We start from the raw sequence: 17,686 nt of genomic DNA on the forward strand, positions 1-17,686 counted from the left end.
AATCTCGCCTGGCCTCCACCTCTGATGCCTTTTTCTTCTTAGTTTTAATGCATCCTTTTTGCTTTGTTTTGTTTGGGGGCCACACCCGGCAGTGCTAAGAGGTTGCTCCTGGCTCTGCACTCCTGGCAGGCTCAGGGAATAATATGGGATCTCCATCCAAGATCAAACCTGGGTCTTCCAAGTGAAAGGCAAATGCCCTCCCTGCTATGCTATCACTTCAGCCCTTTAATAAGTCCTTTGATCCAACCATCAACTGTAAGTATTAATAACTTTCCTAAAGTCCTGGGCAATCATTTATTCTGAAGACAATCTTGGGAACCCTGACAAAGATGGAAAAGTGTGTGACATTTTTAAGTAACAACCATGAAAGGCTGAATAAATTTTGCAGATATTAAATAAGAAACACTTCAGTAACATTTAGGGCATTTTCTCCCACCTCTCCAGGAAACAAAATGATTTTATGGGGCCAGAGCCATAGCACAGCAGGGAGGGTGTTTTGCCTTGCACATGGCAGACCGGGATTAGACTCCTGGCATCCCATAGGGTCCCTCGGAACCTGCCAGGAGTGATTTCTGAGCACAGAGCCAGGAGTAACCAGAGTGTGGCCGGGTGTGGCCCAAAAGCAAAGTAAAAAAAATAAATAAATAAATAAAAGAGTTTACCCAATGCACCCAGAACTAAGTAAGCCAGACCATGAAATCAGCCATGAGGCATGTCTATTGTGTGTGGGTTGGGACGTGGTTCAGTGGTAGAACATGTGCCCTGCCTGGATAAGGCCCTGTCATCTGTCCCTGGCAGCACACACCCCACTTGCACACCCACACAGCCCCACACAGCCCCCACTTGCCCCTGGATTCTTTTGGGGTTTTTTGGTGTTTTTTTTTCTAGAGACTCTCATTCCTATGCAGATGTTTTCTAGACATGAGGCTTTTCCCCCCCTTCCGACCTTGATTTTTTTCCTGTGGTCTTTTGTCTTGCTGGTTAGCCCCCAAGTCTCCTGCTCGCCTCACCCCCTCCACCCCATCCCAATTCCGCCATTTACTCAATATTTCACCTGTGGAATAATCCTGGGGGACCATGTTAAGAAACTCTAGATCAGGGGCTAGAGTGATAGCACAGCTGTAGGGTATGGGCTTTGCAAGCGGTCAACTCAGGAAGGACCCTGGTTTGATCCCCGGCATCCCAAATGGTCCCCCGAGCCTGCCATGAGTGATTTCTGAGCACAGAGACAGGAGTAACCCCTGAGCACTGCCAGGGGTGGCCCAAAAACAAACAAAAACAAACAAAAATTCTTGATCTGGGCTGAAGCAATGGCACAGTGGGAAGGGTGTTTGATCCAGGTTCAATTTCCAGCACCCCAGGTGGTAACCCAAGTTCTCCAAGAGTGATTCCTGAGCACAAAGCTACTAATCCATGGAATAACAGTACCACTATGTCATACCTCCAATCTAGGCATCAGCCCTGAACTCCAGACCACAATGCCCATTTTTCTAAGATGGTAAACAAACAGGTCTAACAAACCAAAATAGATCAAACTTTCTCCTCCCAATTGAATTTTCTGAAGAAACATTTTCCCTCTTAGGCAGTAGCAAATCCATTTTTGCAACTTCTCAGGGTTAAGTCCTAAACAAGCCACATCCTGGGATCCAGAGACAAATCAACAGGCTGGAGACCCAGGTTAGAATCTCATCACTGCAGAGTCCCCCAAAGAGAGCTGGGAGCAAGCCCCTGAGAGCTAAGAGCAGCCATGGCACCAGCCCCCCAAACTACAGACAGCCTCATTCCCCTCCTTACTCCAAAGCAAGTTTTCAGTCAGCAAAACCTTTCAGCCCTGCCTGTAAAATATTCCCAGGAACCAGCCACTTCTTACCGCCTCCACTGGATGTTTCCATCCATCCAAGCGTCTCTCCCACCCCCGTGCAGTGCTCCCCTCTCTCTGGACTCGCCCTACTCATGAGTCAGTGCTCCAAGGGCAGTCAGTCAAGTGATTCTCCAACTCAACATTCAATTCTCTTGTTACCTGTCTGAACCTTCTAATAATAGCAATTGCAAGGCAAGTACTGTAGAGAGTCACAACTGATGGAGGCTGAAGAGACAATATATGGGTGTGGGTGTGTGTATGAGTGTCTTTGGGTGTCTGTGTCTGTGTGTGAGGGTCACCAGGAACACTACCAGGGATAGCCCAGAAAAAAAAAGAAATAAAAATGGTACGATTGGGAGCCGGCGAGGTGGCGCTAGAGGTAAGGTAGCGCCTTGCAAGCGCTAGCCAAGGAAAGATCATGACCTCGGTTCGATCCCCCGGCGTCCCATATGGTCCCCCCCCAAGCCAGGGGCAATTTCTGAGTGCTTAGCCAGGAGTAACCCCTGAACATCAAACGGGTGTGGCCTGAAAAACCAAAAAAAAAAAAAAAATGATATGATTGAAAGGCAGGTAATAATCAAACTTCTTTGGACCAGAGAACTAAAATAGAATCCCAAGACACAAAAAATAAAAAGTAGGAGCCGGAGCAATGGTGCAGCGGTAGGGCATTTGCCTTGCATGCAGCTGACCCAAGACGGATCTGGGTTCCCATATGGTCCCCCAAGCCAGGAGCAATTTCTGAGCGCAGAGCCAGGAGTAAACCCCTGAGCAGTCACCAGGTGTGGCCCAAAAAACAAAACAAAACAAACAAACAAAAAGCCAAAGTATCCAAAACATGTCATTGGAAAGTATTTTAACTCACAATGCAAAATAACTCAAGAAAAGAATCCAGCAAGGCTGAAGAGAGGTTGTATTATGGCCAGCCTGGTTGAACCTCCAGCATCCCAGAGTCCCCATGACCTATCAGGCTAAGCCCTAAGCATCATTGGGAGGTGGCCCCAAAACATAAAAAAGAATCTCAAAATAAGGACCGTGACGACAGCACAGCAGGTTGGGTGTATGCCTTGCACGTAGCTGAGCTAGGTTCGATCCCTGGCATCCTGAGTACCACCAGGAGTGTCCCCTGAGCGCAGAGCCAGGAGTAACCCAAGAGCACTGCTGGGTGTGGGCCCCACCCCCCCAAAAAAAAAGTCTCAAAATAAAAGGGAAGCATATCTTCCCAGTTCACCCTTGTAGACACTCACTGCCTTCCCTGCTATCAGACTCTCTTCTCCCAGTTCATTGCTCCCATTCCAGCTACAATGATCTTCATCCTCCAACAGAATCTGCTCCAGCCAAAATTCATGTAGGATGCAAACACTGCTTGTCCACTGGGTTCCCAACCTGGACTCCCGCCCACACAGCCCTAGTCCCAGCCCTGTGATCCTTATTCTTCCCAACACTTGCAGGCTTCACTTCAGCTTCATTTCTGGGAGGTCTTCCCTTGCTGGTGTACTGAAAATTTCAGAATTTCGCTCTTTATCCTATAACACTTCTAAGGTTGCCACAGCGCTTCCTCCATCTATATACAACATGTCTTACTTATTTATCTACCTTCTTTAATCGCTTTTCCCCCACCACTTAGATTCCTACTATACATTGGGTCAACCTAGCAGTGGCTGGTAGTCTAGTCAACCCAGCAGTTTTTTTGTTCCACAGGAAAACTGGAGTTTATTTAAATGCAGACTCCCTGGGGCAGGAGAGATAGCACAGTGGTAGGGCATTTGCTTTGCATGCAGCCAACCAGGGATGGATCCATCCAGTTCAATTCCCAGCTTCCCATATGGACCCCCAATCTGCAGGGCAGAGCCAGGAGTAACCCCTGAGAGCTGCCAGGTGTGGCCCAAGAGTCAATCAATCAATAAAAACATAAATAAATTAAAAATATAAAAATAAATGCAGGCTCACTGGCTGTTCAACAAAACCTCACCAAGTTGATTATTTTATTTGTTTTGGGTGGGTTTGGTTGTTTTGTTGTTTTTTTTCCTCTAGGCCCCAATTCAAATGGAAGGTTAGCCTAGTTAAAATGTACAAATTCCCTTGTCAGTAGTTTCATGATCTGAGTAATGTTCAAAATTCAGAAAGCTTTAAGTTCTGGTTTGCTCTTCTAATCTATCATTCTAACAGTTTGGGGATGCTTCCTGATTTCCAAACTATTTCCCTTCATTCGGACACTGCCGTTTCCATCAACAGAGACAACAGGCAGGGTTGAGGCAAAAACCCTGCATCAAATCTGTCTGTACCTTTTACTAGTAACATGATTCAGCCTTTTCTCCTCTCTCTTCTCCTCTCTCTTCTCTCCTCTCTCTCTCCTCTCTCTGTCACTCTCTGTCTCTCCTCTCTCCCCCTTTGTCTTTTGAGGGGGGTCCCTCCTCCACAAGACAGTCAAGAGGGGAGAAGCAATGCAGCCTATCCCACGGTGGCGCCTCCACCACCTCATCAGATTACCCTGCGAATCAGAACATGAGAAGCTGGATAGATAGTACAGTAGGTAGGGCGTTTGCCTTGCACAGGGACGACCCAGGTTCAATCCCCGGTATCCCATATGGTCCCCTGAATCTGGAGTGACTTCTGAGCACAGAGCCAGAAGGAACCCTGAGTACTGCCAGATGTGGACCCCCCCCCAACCCCCCCAAAAAAGAAATAAAGAACAGTCCATGAGAAACTGCCTTCAAAACCATAGGTGACACTTTGGAAATGTGAGTGAAGTGACCAGAGAGAGTAAAGATAAAGAGAGTAAGATAAAGCAAAATGGGCAAGAAAAGTTCTGGAGTCTTGGGCAGACTCTAGTCATACCCGCCTTCCTATCACTAATGCTCAACTCAACCCCGGCTTGCTTTCGAGTCTGACTGGCTCTTCGACTCACTGAATGGATCTTTTTTTTTTTTTTAAAGAAAAAGAGATTGATATTTTTATTGTGAAGTCATAAACTTTTCTTTTCTAGCTATTAGAACGATGACCTAGCTAAGTTTGTTTTTTCCAGCAGTCAACATGTATTATATTTATATCCATTTATAAATAAGGAATTTAAATAAAATAAAAAAATTTTACAGCTTGTGAGTCTCAGTTCCAGGATTTAAAAAATCTGATTTTAGGGGGCCGGGCGGTGGCGCTAAAGGTAAGGTGCCTGCCTTGCCTACGCTAACCTTGGACGGACCGCGGTTCGATCCCCCGGTGTCCCATATGGTCCCCCAAGCCAGGAGCAACTTCTGAGCACATAGCCAGGAGTAACCCCTGAGCGTTACTGGGTGTGGCCCAAAAACCAAAAAAAAAAAAATCTGATTTTAGACCTTCCATATCTAATAATTGCTCATGGAACTAAGATTTATTTAACTGCTCTCATATGATTGTACATTTAGATTTTTTTTTAATTATTTTATTTTCTTTGTTTTTTTTTTTTTTTTTTTTTGGTTTTTGGGCCACACCCGTTTGACGCTCAGGGGTTACTCCTGGCTATGTGCTCAGAAATCGCCCCTGGCTTGGGGGGACCATATGGGACGCCGGGGGATCGAACCTCGGTCCGTTCCTTGGTAGCGCTTACAAGGCAGACACCTTATCTCCAGCGCCACCTTCCCGGCCCCTAATTATTTTATTTTTAATTATGAGAACAAAGATGCAAAGAAAGAGGACAAGGTAAAGTTACAGTGGAAGGACAATGAATGGATCTTAAATAAATTACTCACTCAACCTTTCTTTCAGAGCCACAGATTCCACACCCAGCAATGAACACAGCCTCAAGCCCGTAGCATACTTATGGAGCATCCTTCTGACAGCCCTTAGGATGCAGATTACACACACATATAGTGTACCTATGAGAAACACTTGCAGAAGGCCAAGACTTGGTTGTCTTTATTTCATTTTTTGGTTTTTGGGTCACACCCAGTGACGCCCAGTGGTTACTCCTGGCTCTGCACTCAGAAATTGACCCTGGCAGGCTCCCGCAACCATATGGGATGCCAGGGATGGAACCTGGGTCAGCTGCATGCTATCGCCTTGGTCCCTATTTGTTGTCTGTAGAATGATTTAAAAACTTATTAATATAAAAAAAATTTTTTAAAGCAGCAGATAATATAAACTGCAAGCTAAGCAGAGAAAAATGCTGACTTTGACCTGGAAATTGCATGTCTCAGGAAAAGGAAGGAAAGTGAGAAAAACAGAGGTAATCAAGCAATGATCTCAATGTTTGCTTCTTTGACAATGTTTGCTTCATTCTTGTTGACATCCAACCAAGTTTTAAAAATAAATGCAGACATGGGTCGGAACAAGAATACAGCGGGTAAGGTGTCTGCCTTGTACACAGCTGACCAGGTTCAATCCCTTGAACCCTACATGTCACCTAAGCACAGAGGCAGTAAACCAAACAAAAAATATAAATATATACAGACATACACCCAATATAAAAAGTAAAATTGCAACTAAGATACACATCAGAAATGCTAGATTTGGGGGCCGGAGCGATAGCACAGTGGTAGGGTGTTTGCCTTGCACACAGCCGGCTCAGGACGGACCTGTGTTTGATTCCCAGCATCACATATGGTCCCCCTGAGCATGCCAGGAGCAAATTTTTTTTTTGGTTTTTGGGCCACACCCAGCGGTGCTCAGGCATTACTCCTGGCTATCTGCTCAAAATAGCTCCTGGCAGGCACGGGGGACCATATGGGACACCGGGATTCGAACCAACCACCTTTGGTCCTGGATCTGCTGCTTGCAAGGCAAATGCCCCTGTGGTATCTCTCTGGGCCCGCCAGGAGCAAATTTTGAGCAAAGAGCCTGGAGTAACGCCTGAGCGCTGCAGGGTGTGACCCAAACACACACACACCCAAAAAAAGAAATGCTGGATTTAAGGGCAGGGCAATAAGCCTGCCAGAAGTAACTTCTAAATGCAGAGCCAGTGGTAACCTCTGAGCACTGCCAGGTGTGGCAAAAAAAAAAAAAAAAAAAAAAACATAAAAAGAAACCAGAAATGCTGTATTTGGAAAATCATTCATCTTGAGTAAGGTCAGAGAAGTCAGTCCTTGCCCTGCCCAGTAGGTAAAAAAGCACAAGATCATTTGGTGGATTCCAGTCCTATAACACCAGTAATGATAAGGTATAATCATAAGGTGTACATAATACCCTAGTAACATTTGGTTGGAGGAATGATTGATTCCAGGTCAGTTGTTTGCAAGGCAAGTGCACTCCCTGCTCTATTAAAGCTGCAATCCCCTGAGGCCAGAGAGATAGCACAGTGGTAGAGCGTTTACCTTGCAATGGGGGCCCAGGTTCAATTAACAGCATCCCATAAGGTCCCCCGAGTTTGCCAGGAGTGATTTCTGAGTGCAGAGCTAGGAGTAACCCCTAAGCATCTCCAGGTATAGCCCCAAAACAATAAATAAATAAATAAATAAATAAATAAATCTCCAACCCCAAGTTCTTAAGTACGACAGGAACACAGGCAATTATGGGGATACAAAGAAACATCAAAACAAGCCGGGACAGGGAGGACATGGTACCACAGACAGACTTCTTGGGTATGTGAACACCTGAGCTCATTTTTCTTTGGGGGGGAGCCATACCCAGAGGTGCTCAGGAGTTACTCCTGCCTCTCCTGCTCAGGACTCATTCCTGGCGGGTGCTGGGGGGGAGTGGGGATCATATGGGATGCCGGGAATCAAACCTGGGTCAGCCGCATGCAAAGCAAATGCCCTACCTACTACCCACTGTGCCATCCCTCTAGACCCCAAACACCTGAGTCTTGTAAGGGAGTCATCCAAGCATCCACCGGAGGACACAGCCTGAATAAATGCGGTGATAAGAAACAGCTCTGGTGTATTTAAAGAAACGAGACAGCTGCTAGATACTGCTTCAGGGTGGTTACAGCAAGAACTGGGATGGGAAGAGGAAGTAGCCAAAACACAGAAGCTGCCAAGTCATGAAACTTAGACCTTCTCCACCAGGCAAGAGAGATGGGCAAGGTTTAAGCAAAAAATAAAAATAAAAATAAAAAGGAGAGGGGGGCTCAGAGAGAATTGAGAGAATATTTAGGGGACAAGGCCAACGAAATGACCAGTTATAAGGCAGTTGCACTGTCCTGAAATTACCAAATAACAGTTGCAACAAATGTGGATTGAAAGCTACACTATGGTGACATTCTGGTCTGAAGGTCACACTTAGACAAACACTAACACACAAACACTTAGACAAACACTAACACACTAACACACAAACACAAACCAGTGGGATTAGAGACATTTTCCTTAGGGCCAAATAAAAAATATAGGGATCAGAGTGCTAGCCCAGCAGGTAGGGTGTTTGCCTTGCACACAACCGGCCTGGGTTCAATCCCTGTCATCTCATGTGGTCACTAAGCCTGCCAGGAGAGATTTCTGAGTGCAGAGCCAGGAGCAACTCCTGAGTGGCGCTGGGTGTGGCCCCGAGAGCCAAAAAAATAAAATAAAATAAAAAAAGTTTAGGCTTGCAGGCCACATACAGACTCTATAACTTCTTGGTTTGGGTTTCTTAAGCCCTTTGAAAAACTTATAATCATTACTGGCTTGTAAACTTTACCCTGAAAGAGGCCACAGGCAGGTTCCAGGCTTTGGACCAGTTGAGTCTGTGGGTCCCTGCTGGGTCCCTGCTGTATTACACACAAAAGTGAGGATTAACCTTCCTAAGAGATTCGTTTTCCTAACACGTAGTTCACATAATTGTCCTCCCTGGACCAAGCCTCGCTGGCCCTGACTGCCGACGGGCTAGATCTAACCTGGAGGCTGCAGAACATTCACAGTATCTCACTATACATATCCAACTTAGGGGGCAGGGGGAGTTGAGGAGACCCACACCCAGCAGTATTCAAGGAGCATTCAGACCTTTGCAAATGCCCAGTTTAATTCTCCTTGGGCTCATGCATAAACTCCCCCAATACACTACTCTCACTAGATCTTGCATACATTAGGGCATGGCTGTGGAAAGGCCTCCAACCCCCCAAAGTAAAAATTCTAGGCCCATCAGTTGTCCTGAAAATGCCATATAAGGGAGCCAGAGAAATAGCATGGAGGTAGGGCATTTGCCTTGCATGCAGAAGGACGGTGGTTCGAATCCCAGCATTCCATATGGTCTCCCGAGCCTGCCAGGAGCGATTTCTGAGCATAGAGCTCAGGACTAACCCCTGAGCTCAGCCGGGTGTGACCCAAAACCCAAAACAAACAAACAAAAAAAAAAAGCAATATCGATGAGCCTGAGCAATAGATAGCACAATGGGTAGGGTGTCTGCCATGCATGTGGCCAACCCGAATTCAATCCCCAGCATTATAGGGTCCCCCGAGCCTGCCAAGAGTAATTTCTGAGCGTAGAGCCAGGAGTAAACCCTGAGCACCGCCAGGTTTGGCCCAAAAACCAAAATAAAATAAAAATAAATAAATAAAAAGTGAAATCCGGGCTAGAGTGATAGCACAGTAGGTAAGGCATTTGCCTATACCCAAGTTCGATCCCTAACATTCCATATCGTTCCCTGAAAAACACCAGGAATAAACTCCTGAACGCTGAGTCTGAGTCAGGAGTATCTTGAATATCAACCAGGTGTGGCCCAAAAAATTAAATAAATAAATAAATAAATAAATAAATAAATAAATAAATAAATAAATAAATAAATAAATAACAGGTGAAATCCAGGGGCCAGGAAGATCTAAGACCTAGATTCTAAGTAAACTAGCTGGGGCACAAACTTAGCAGGCAAGTCGGTTTTTTTTTTTTGTTTTTTTTTTTGTTGTTTTTTTTTGGTTTTTGAGCCACACCCAGCGGTGCTCAGGGGTCACTCCTGGCTATCTGCTCAGAAATAGCTCCTGGCAGGCACGGGGGACCCTGGGGGACCCTGTGGGACACCGGGATTCGAACCAACCACCTTTGGTCCTGGATCAGCTGCTTGCAAGGCAAAGCCGTTGTGCTATCTCTCGGGCCCGTTTATTTTTTTTTTCAACTTATCTCTAACTTCCATTCATTCACCAGGACCCCAACATCCCAAAGGCCCTCAAGTACCTGCCCAGGTATAGGCCCTGAGCACCAATTGTGGCTCAAAAGAAAAAAAAGGAGGTCAAAGGCCAATTCCTTTATTGATTTTTTTTTTTTTTTTTTGAGCGCCATGAAACTACAAAGTTATTCATGATGAAGTTTCAGACATACAATGTTTCACTCCGGATGTTTTCACCAAAAGACCAAAAGTCAATTCTAGTTAAGGCAGGGACTACCTCTGCCAATGAAGCTACCACATCGTAATGGGCCAATAAAAACTGAACGCAGGGAAAAAAAAAAAAAAAACAGAGCACAGGAGAGGCTGGAGCGGTGGCACAGTGCTAGGGCGTTTGCCTTGCACGCAGCTGACCTAGGATGAACCGCAGTTCGATTCCAGGCGTCCCATATGGTCCCCCAAGCCAGGAGCGATTTCTGAGCACATAGCCAGGAGTAAACCCTGAGCGTCACTGGTGTGGCCCAAAAACCAAAAAAATAAAAAATAAAAATTGAACACAGGAGATAGTACACGGAGATAACACCAAGATAGTACAGGGGTTAAGGCACTGGCCCTATATGCTGCTGATCCTGGCTTGATCCCTGGCACAACATATGGTCAGTCCTCTGAGCACAGAGCCAGGATAAAGTCCTGAGCAAGTCCAGTCCAGCCCCTTCAGAAAAGAAAGACTTAGAGCCAGGTAGTGACAGCACAGCGGGGAAAGCATTTGTCTGCACCCAACTGACCAAGGTTCAATCCCCAGCATCCCACATAGGCTCCTGAGCCTCCCAAGAGCAATTTCTGAGTGCAGAGCCAGGAGTTACCTCTGACAGCCACCAGGTGTGGCCCTCCCAAAAAAAGTAAATAAAAATTTAAAATGCCATACAGGTATACATACATGTACCACATACGTACAGAACACACATTTTCTCTGCCAAACTAGCTAAGTATCTGAAGCAAATGGGACTTCACTTATTTCAGTAATTCAAAGTTTAATCTGCTGTAAGAACCCCAGAATGGCCATCTACAAGCACATCTACCTAATACTTGCATTATCAGGCATTAGTCTACTTTGAAAATAATAATACTACAAGGAGGATTTTTCCAATGGTCCACGAAATGCAAACATAATAGAATAATATTAAACACCTGGGGCCGGAGAGATAGCATGGAGGTAAGGCGTTTCCTTGCGAGCAGAAAGACGGTGATTCAAATCCCAGCATCCCATTTGGTCCCCCGAGCCTGCCAGGGGCAATTTTTGAGCGTAGAGCCAGGAGTAACCCCTGAGTGCTGCCGGATGTGACCCAAACCCCCCCCCCCAAAAAATTAAACACCAAAAAATGGATAGAGTGAGTCTATGCTTACTTCACTTCTTTTTAAAACGCAAATTAAGTTTTTATACCCAGGTGGATCAAAATTCACCCTCATTGATTACTCAAATGTAAAGTCACATTCGGAGCTGAAACAATATTACAACAGGGAGGGTACTGTCTTGCAGGTAGCAGATCAGACCAAGGTTCAATCCCCAACATTTCATATTGCCCCCAGAGCCCCACCAGGAATCATCTCTGAGCACAGAGCCATGCGTTAGTAAGCCCTGAGCACTGCCAAGAGTGGCCCCAAAAATTCATTTTAATTCAATTTCATTAAAAAAATAAAAAGTCAGGGGCCAGAGTGAATGGAAGCACAGTGGATGATAGGTCATGTGGTGCGCCCAGGTTCAATCTTCAGCATCCTATATGGTCCCCCAAGCACCACCAGAAGGAATATCCCTGAACACCATTGAGTATGGCCCCAAAACTAAAGATAAAAAAATAAAAAATTCACATTTACAAATAAAAACTTGATCAGCCATCCCCCAAAGTCCTTGGAGACATATCTAGGGTTCTAGGGCTAAGGTTTTGGGTTTTGTTGTGTTGGGTTTTTTTGTTTTGGGGTTTTTTGTTTTTTGTTTTTTTGCTTTTTGGGCCACACCTGTGACATTCAGGGGTTACTCCTGGCTCCAAGCTCAGAAATCACTACTGCCACAGGTTCAAAGTGCGGTCCATCCTAGGTTAGGGCATGCAAGGCAGATGCTCTAACGCTTGAGCCACTGCTCAGGCCCCATTTTGTTTTGTTTTTAAGAATGATAAGAATTCACATTTCCAAGATGTCAATATGGACTTCATCCAGAATGTAAGGAAATCAGAAACTTCAAATGTCCACTGTTGTGACTTTTACATATGATTAAGAAAAAGATTGGGGCCGGGCGGTGGCGCTAAAGGTAAGGTGCCTGCCTTGCCAGCACTAGCCTAGGACGGACCGGGGTTCGATCCCCCGGTGTCCCATATGGTCCCCCAAGCCAGGAGCAACTTCTGAGCGTATAGCCAGGAGTAACCCCTGAGCATCAAACGGGTGTGGCCCAAAAACCAAAAAAAAGAAAAAGACGGAGGATCACACAGAGTTTGAGGGGACTAAAGGGGTCTTCATATATCTAAGATAATGAAGAAGTCTTGCCAGGCCCAAACATAAACTGACTTATTTGACTACCCAAGAACTGGTCCCCAAAATCTCTCAAAGGGTCAAAGAGATAATATAGGCTCTGAGACCGGAGAGATAGTAAGGTGAGTTAAAGAGAACTGCCTTAACACAGCTGAACCTGGTGCAATTTTATGCACCATAGATGGTCCCCCAAAGATTGCCAGAAATGACCCCTGGGCTAGCTCCATACCTGTTCCATACCCGCTACAGAGCTCGGTACCCCAAGCACCACTAGAAGTAACCCCAGAGCACTGCCTAGCATGATTCAAACCCCTTTTCCTCCCACCCCCAAAAAGATCAAATCACCTGTCAATGCAAACCACAAAACAGCATTAAGAACATTTATGTACAAGATACAAAATGCAGGAGCCTGAGACACAGCACAGCAGACAAGATGCTTTTCTTATATACAGTCCCTTGAGCACATGACTGCTCCCTGAGCCAGAAGTCAATCCTGAGCATAGATAGAAGTCAGTCTTGAGTGTGTGCCCCCCACAAAAAAGAAAAAAGAAAACAAAAGGCAAAAGAAGCCAACCCTTTCTAAACCCTTAGAAAAAGGCCTACTACAAACAAGGCGTGCCTTGCTCAGGGCTGAATTGGGTTTGTCCCCCAGCACCACCCACGTGAGGGTGGGGGGTTTACCTGAGCCTGGCCAGATCCCTGAGCAACCCCTGGGTGTGGCAATAAAGAAAAAGCAGAAAAAAAAAAGAAAAACTCAGGAAGGAGGAAACCTTGGTGATTTACCAACCCTGCGAGGCCTAGATCATTTCTTAATAAAAGAAGGAATGAGTTAGGTCACCCAAGAGGTCATGGCGGCATTTCTGGGTTCTGTTCTGCCCCCACCCCATAACACACACCCTGGGTTTATAACGAGTCGTTTCTGGGTTCTGTTCTGCCCCCACCTCATAACACACACCCTGGGTTTATAACGAGTCTGGGGCACATCCCCAGAGGCAGAGAAGAAAAAGTCACCTAACACTGGTTAAGGGTTCAAGTTTCTCCAGGGAAGCCCCTGGAACCACTGAAAGCCCTTTGCTTAGTTTCAAACCTACTTGGCTGGGAGGATTCTTGGGGGTCCCCGGCACAATCAATCATGAGTGAGTGAGTGAGTGGGTGGGTGGGTGGGTGGGTGGGTGAGAATGAGTGTGAGTGTAAGAGTAAGTGAACATAGTTTTGCAACCCAGAGAAATGCTTTTTCTTCCCCCAACCTTCTTACCTACCAACCCACTATGTGACCCTAATTATCTGCAAGAGAAAAACTAGATCGGAGACCACCAACCCCTTTCCAGGCCCTGGATGGGAGAGGCCGGCTCTTCAAAGCACCCCCAATAAAAAGCACCCAAAATAAAAAGCCTTTGGAACTAGAAGGAATCGCCCTGGAACTTTGTTAACTTAACAGAAATGTGACTCCAAAAAATAAATAAATAAAAATAATAATAATAATAACCCCAGGGGAGTTGGCTAATCTCTCAAGCGCCCCCAAGAAAGGGGAAGTGCCTGCACATTTTCTTACATTAAAAAAAAAACGGGTTCCATAAAGCATTGGGTTCCACCATCCCAACACCCCCAGACACAGTGCAGGCGGCAGTCCAAACCCGCCCCGAAAAACCCACGACTGCCCCGGTCGGTCGGTCGGTCGGTCGGTGTGGGGCTGCCCTGCCGAGAGCGAGTGGGGGGACCAGGCCGGGGGTGGTGGCCGCTCCGGAAAAGTGTGACTAGCCCCTCCGAACCCCTCAAAACCCCTGCAGACCCCTGGGGAACCCCTCCGGACCTTGTCGGGAACAATGCAAAGTGCCACAAAAGGGCTGCCAAGGCCACGGGGGAGCCAAGACTAGACTAGGCGAGGCGAGGCATGGCATGGCACGGCCGGGGCCGCGGCCGCCACCACCACCACCACCACCACCACCGGTACGTGCACCCCCAAGTCTCCAAAGCGCACCCCTCTGCAAGTGGGGGGACCTCGCTCTCCTTTAGAGGGGAAAGTGGGAGAACTAGAGGTCCCTCCTTGGATGAAGCGAGTCCAGCCAGCCCCCTTTCTCTCTGGGCATGTCCACCCAGAGCCCAGAGAACTGGGTGTGGGGACTTGGGGGTCGGTGGTGAGTTTGGGGGTGTGCAGGCTTGGAGAGGTCTTGGGATGACTGGGGGGGCCTAGATTCTGGGGGTGGGTGGGTTAGGGTTAGGGACCCTCATCAAGTTGCCCTCACCACCCCACCCTGGGTGGGGTGAGTCGAGGAACCCGACGGCCACTCTCCCTCCGCCCAGGCCGGCCCAGGACTGTCCCCGCACGCGTCGACCCACTCGCCCGTGGCGGGTTCGAGTCCCACTCGGGGGCCAGCGCCTGGCCTAGGCTCGGGGCCCGGCTCGGGCCTTACCTGAGGCCGTGTACCAGCTCCCGGCGTGGCTGGCTTCGCGGCACACCACTCGGTTGGACATGTTGGAGCCGGAGCCGCCTGGGTGGGGGATTGGGGAGGAATTGAATGAGTGGCCGGGCCCAGGCCCGGAGGAGGAGGAGGAGGAGGAGGAAGGGGAGGAGGTAGAGGAGGAGGAGGAAGGGGAGGAAGGGGAGGAGGAGGAGGAGGGAAGGGATCGGGCTGGCCCAGGAGGAGCAGGAGGAGGAGGAGGTGGAGGAAGAGGAGGAGGAGGAGGAGGAGGAAGAGGAGGAGGAGGAGGAGGAGGAGGAGGAGGAGGAGGAGATGGGGAGGAGGGATGGGAGGACGGGGAGCAGGCCCCCAGCAGCCACCCCAGCCCCAAGCAGGGCCAAGTCCTCCCCCCGCGCCCCCGGCCCCCCAAGCCCCCCGCGCGCGCCTTGAGCTCAACGGCGGCCCCCACTGCAGCTCCAGGGCCAGCGCCGGCCCGGGAAGGCCCAACGCTCCCTCCTCGCCGCCGCCGCACCGCCCTGCCCTGCCCGGGCCTGCCCACTGAGCATGCCCGGCCCGCGCCCCGCCGAGCGCCCGCGTGCGCGCTCCGACTCCCCGAGCGAGCTCCGCGCCCCGAGCGCCGGGCCCAACGCGCGCGCAGGGGCGGGCGCGGCGAGCTTGCAGCTGGAGCTTGGAGCTTGGAGCTTGGAGCAGTCGCAGAGCCTCCCTCTGGCTGGGGTTTTTTGTTTTTTTTTGGGGGGGGGGGAGGGGGTATTTTTGGCTCCCCGGCTATAGGGGAGCTCCAGGGGGACCCCTCATGTCTCTCCTACCTCTCCCCACTTCACCCCTGCAACCCAAGGCCCCACCGGGGAAGCCCAGGCGGGGAGGCTGGCCTGCACTCCTCTCTGGGTGTGCCTACAGGCTCCTATTTGGTGTGTGTGTGTGTGTGTGTTTTTACAGGGTTGCAGAGGCCCGACACTGTGTCAGCATTTCTTTCTAATTTGGGGAGAGGTTGGTTTTGTTTTGTTTTGTTTCTTCCTGCCTGGGCTTCTTCATGTCACCATTTCACTCCAGTTGTGGACTGGGTGATTCTTCTTCTTTTGGAAGAGGAGGTTTGGGATAGGGGTTCAGAGGATCGTGGGGATCTGTTTGAAAGAGCCTGGAGGAGATTAAGAAGCAATTACAACCCTCTTTTGACTGATTTCCCCCACCCCACCCCACCCCGGTGAAATCCCCCCTCCCCCTAGTGTGAGGAGTCAAGAATTCCTCTAAAAGGACCCCAGGAATCACAGCTGTTCAGAGTATCTGGAGCCTGGCTGCAAACGTGGAGAACTGGATTGGGAGTGAAATAAAAAAGTTGCTTTCACTTCTAGTCTTTTCCACTAACTGACCCCTGCTCCAGTCCAAAGCAGATGCCTACCTGCCTGACAAATGTTTTGAGTTTCCCAGCACTTGGTTTTTGTTGGTTTGGGACCACTCTGGGCAGTGTTCAGGGCTTACTTCTGGCTCTGCACTTCTGGGGGTCATTTGGATGCTGGGGGTGGAACCCTCCTTGACCTCTGACAAGTGGGGAGGCAAGTGCCCTCCTCACTGTACCATCACTCTGGACACCCACGGGGATAGTTTAAGAATGATGGGCCCGGAGAGATAGCATGGAGGTAAGGTGTTTGCCTTTCATGCAGGAGGTCATCAGTTCGAATCCCGGTGTCCCATATGGTCCCCCGTGCCTGCCAGGAGAATTTCTGAGCATGGAGCCAGGAATAACCCCTGAGCGCTGCCGGGTGTGACCCAAAAACCACAAAAAAAAAAAAAAAAAAAAAAAAAAGAATGAGAGAACTTACAGCTGGAAAGCATCAGGAGATCCGGATCCAGCCCCAGCCCAGCAATTTCACCTGAACTTCTTACTGCAGGGAGTGGCCCCTGAGAAACATGATATGACCCCAAAAATATATCTATAATAATTATGGGGCCTGATAGTACAGTGGTAGGGCATTTGCCTTGCACTTGACTGACCCCAGTTTGCTCCCTGTGATGTCACCGGAAGTGAAGTGATCCCAAAGTGCAGAGCTCACCAAGTCCACTAACTCGTGAAAGCAGCCAGGAGCTGCATTCCAACAAAAACCCTAATAAAAAAATACTTCTGGGACCAGAGCAATAGCATAGCTATTCAGACATTTGCCTTGCACGCCGCTGACCAGGTTTGATCCCGGCATTCCATATGGTGCCCTGAGGCTACCAAGAGTAATTTCTGAGTGCAGAGCCTGAAATAACCCTTTAGCACCGCCTAGTGTGGCCTAAAAGCCCCCCAAAAAAGTACTTCTAGGGGCCGGGCGGTGGCGCTGGAGGTAAGGTGCCTGCCTTACAAGCGCTAGCCAAGGAATGGACAGCAGTTCGATCCCCCGGCGTCCCATATGGTTCCCCCAAGCCAGGGGCGATTTCTGAGCACATAGCCAGGAGTAACCCCTGAGCGTCAAACGGGTGTGGCCCAAAAACCAAAAAAAAAAAAAAAAAAGTACTTCTAATTTGAGTTCAGCACCAACACTAAGTCCCCTTAATTCCACCTGGAACTGAAGAGGGGCCCCCAAGTAGCCTACATGGTCCCCCAGTGCCTCCTGGTGTGGCCCCAAAACCAAAGAGATGGCTGGGGTTTAATTCACAAGAGGCTTCCAAGACCACCAAACTGCAGAGAAAACTGCTGAAACCATCCAGGATCTTTCCTGGATGAAATTTCCATTGGAAATTTCGCTCGACAACTATGGTATAGGCTACTGTGAGAACTATTACTGCGGGTTCAATTTCTATGACTAAAAAAATAAAAATAAAGGAAGGGAAAAGAATGTAGACGCAATGAACAAAAAAAAAAAAAAAAAACCCTTCCAACCAGGACCCCCAAACTGCAATATTGGTTTTCAGTCCTATGCTGTGATC

The 17,686-nt window shown here is 48.3% G+C and overlaps 1 protein-coding gene across 2 annotated transcripts in view; it reads right to left on the bottom strand.

Moving 5' to 3' along the window:
• The window catches only part of MEMO1 (mediator of cell motility 1), a 100,232-nt gene extending 84,924 nt beyond the window's left edge, over nt 1-15,308 (bottom strand). For both annotated transcript variants that reach the window (XR_007500855.1, XM_049784214.1), the window contains exons 1-2: nt 15,207-15,308; nt 14,774-14,851 (exon numbers count right to left, since the gene is read on the bottom strand). Coding sequence is in view for 1 of the 2 variants with exons in the window: in XM_049784214.1 (XP_049640171.1) it covers nt 14,774-14,834 (61 nt within the window). In the remaining variant the exon portion in view is untranslated. The remainder of the gene's footprint in view (nt 1-14,773; nt 14,852-15,206) is intronic.
• Between the last annotated feature and the right edge of the window lie 2,378 nt (nt 15,309-17,686).

The sequence above is a fragment of the Suncus etruscus genome, chromosome 12, assembly GCF_024139225.1.
Source record: "Suncus etruscus isolate mSunEtr1 chromosome 12, mSunEtr1.pri.cur, whole genome shotgun sequence".
In the NCBI taxonomy this organism is placed as follows: domain Eukaryota; kingdom Metazoa; phylum Chordata; class Mammalia; order Eulipotyphla; family Soricidae; genus Suncus; species Suncus etruscus.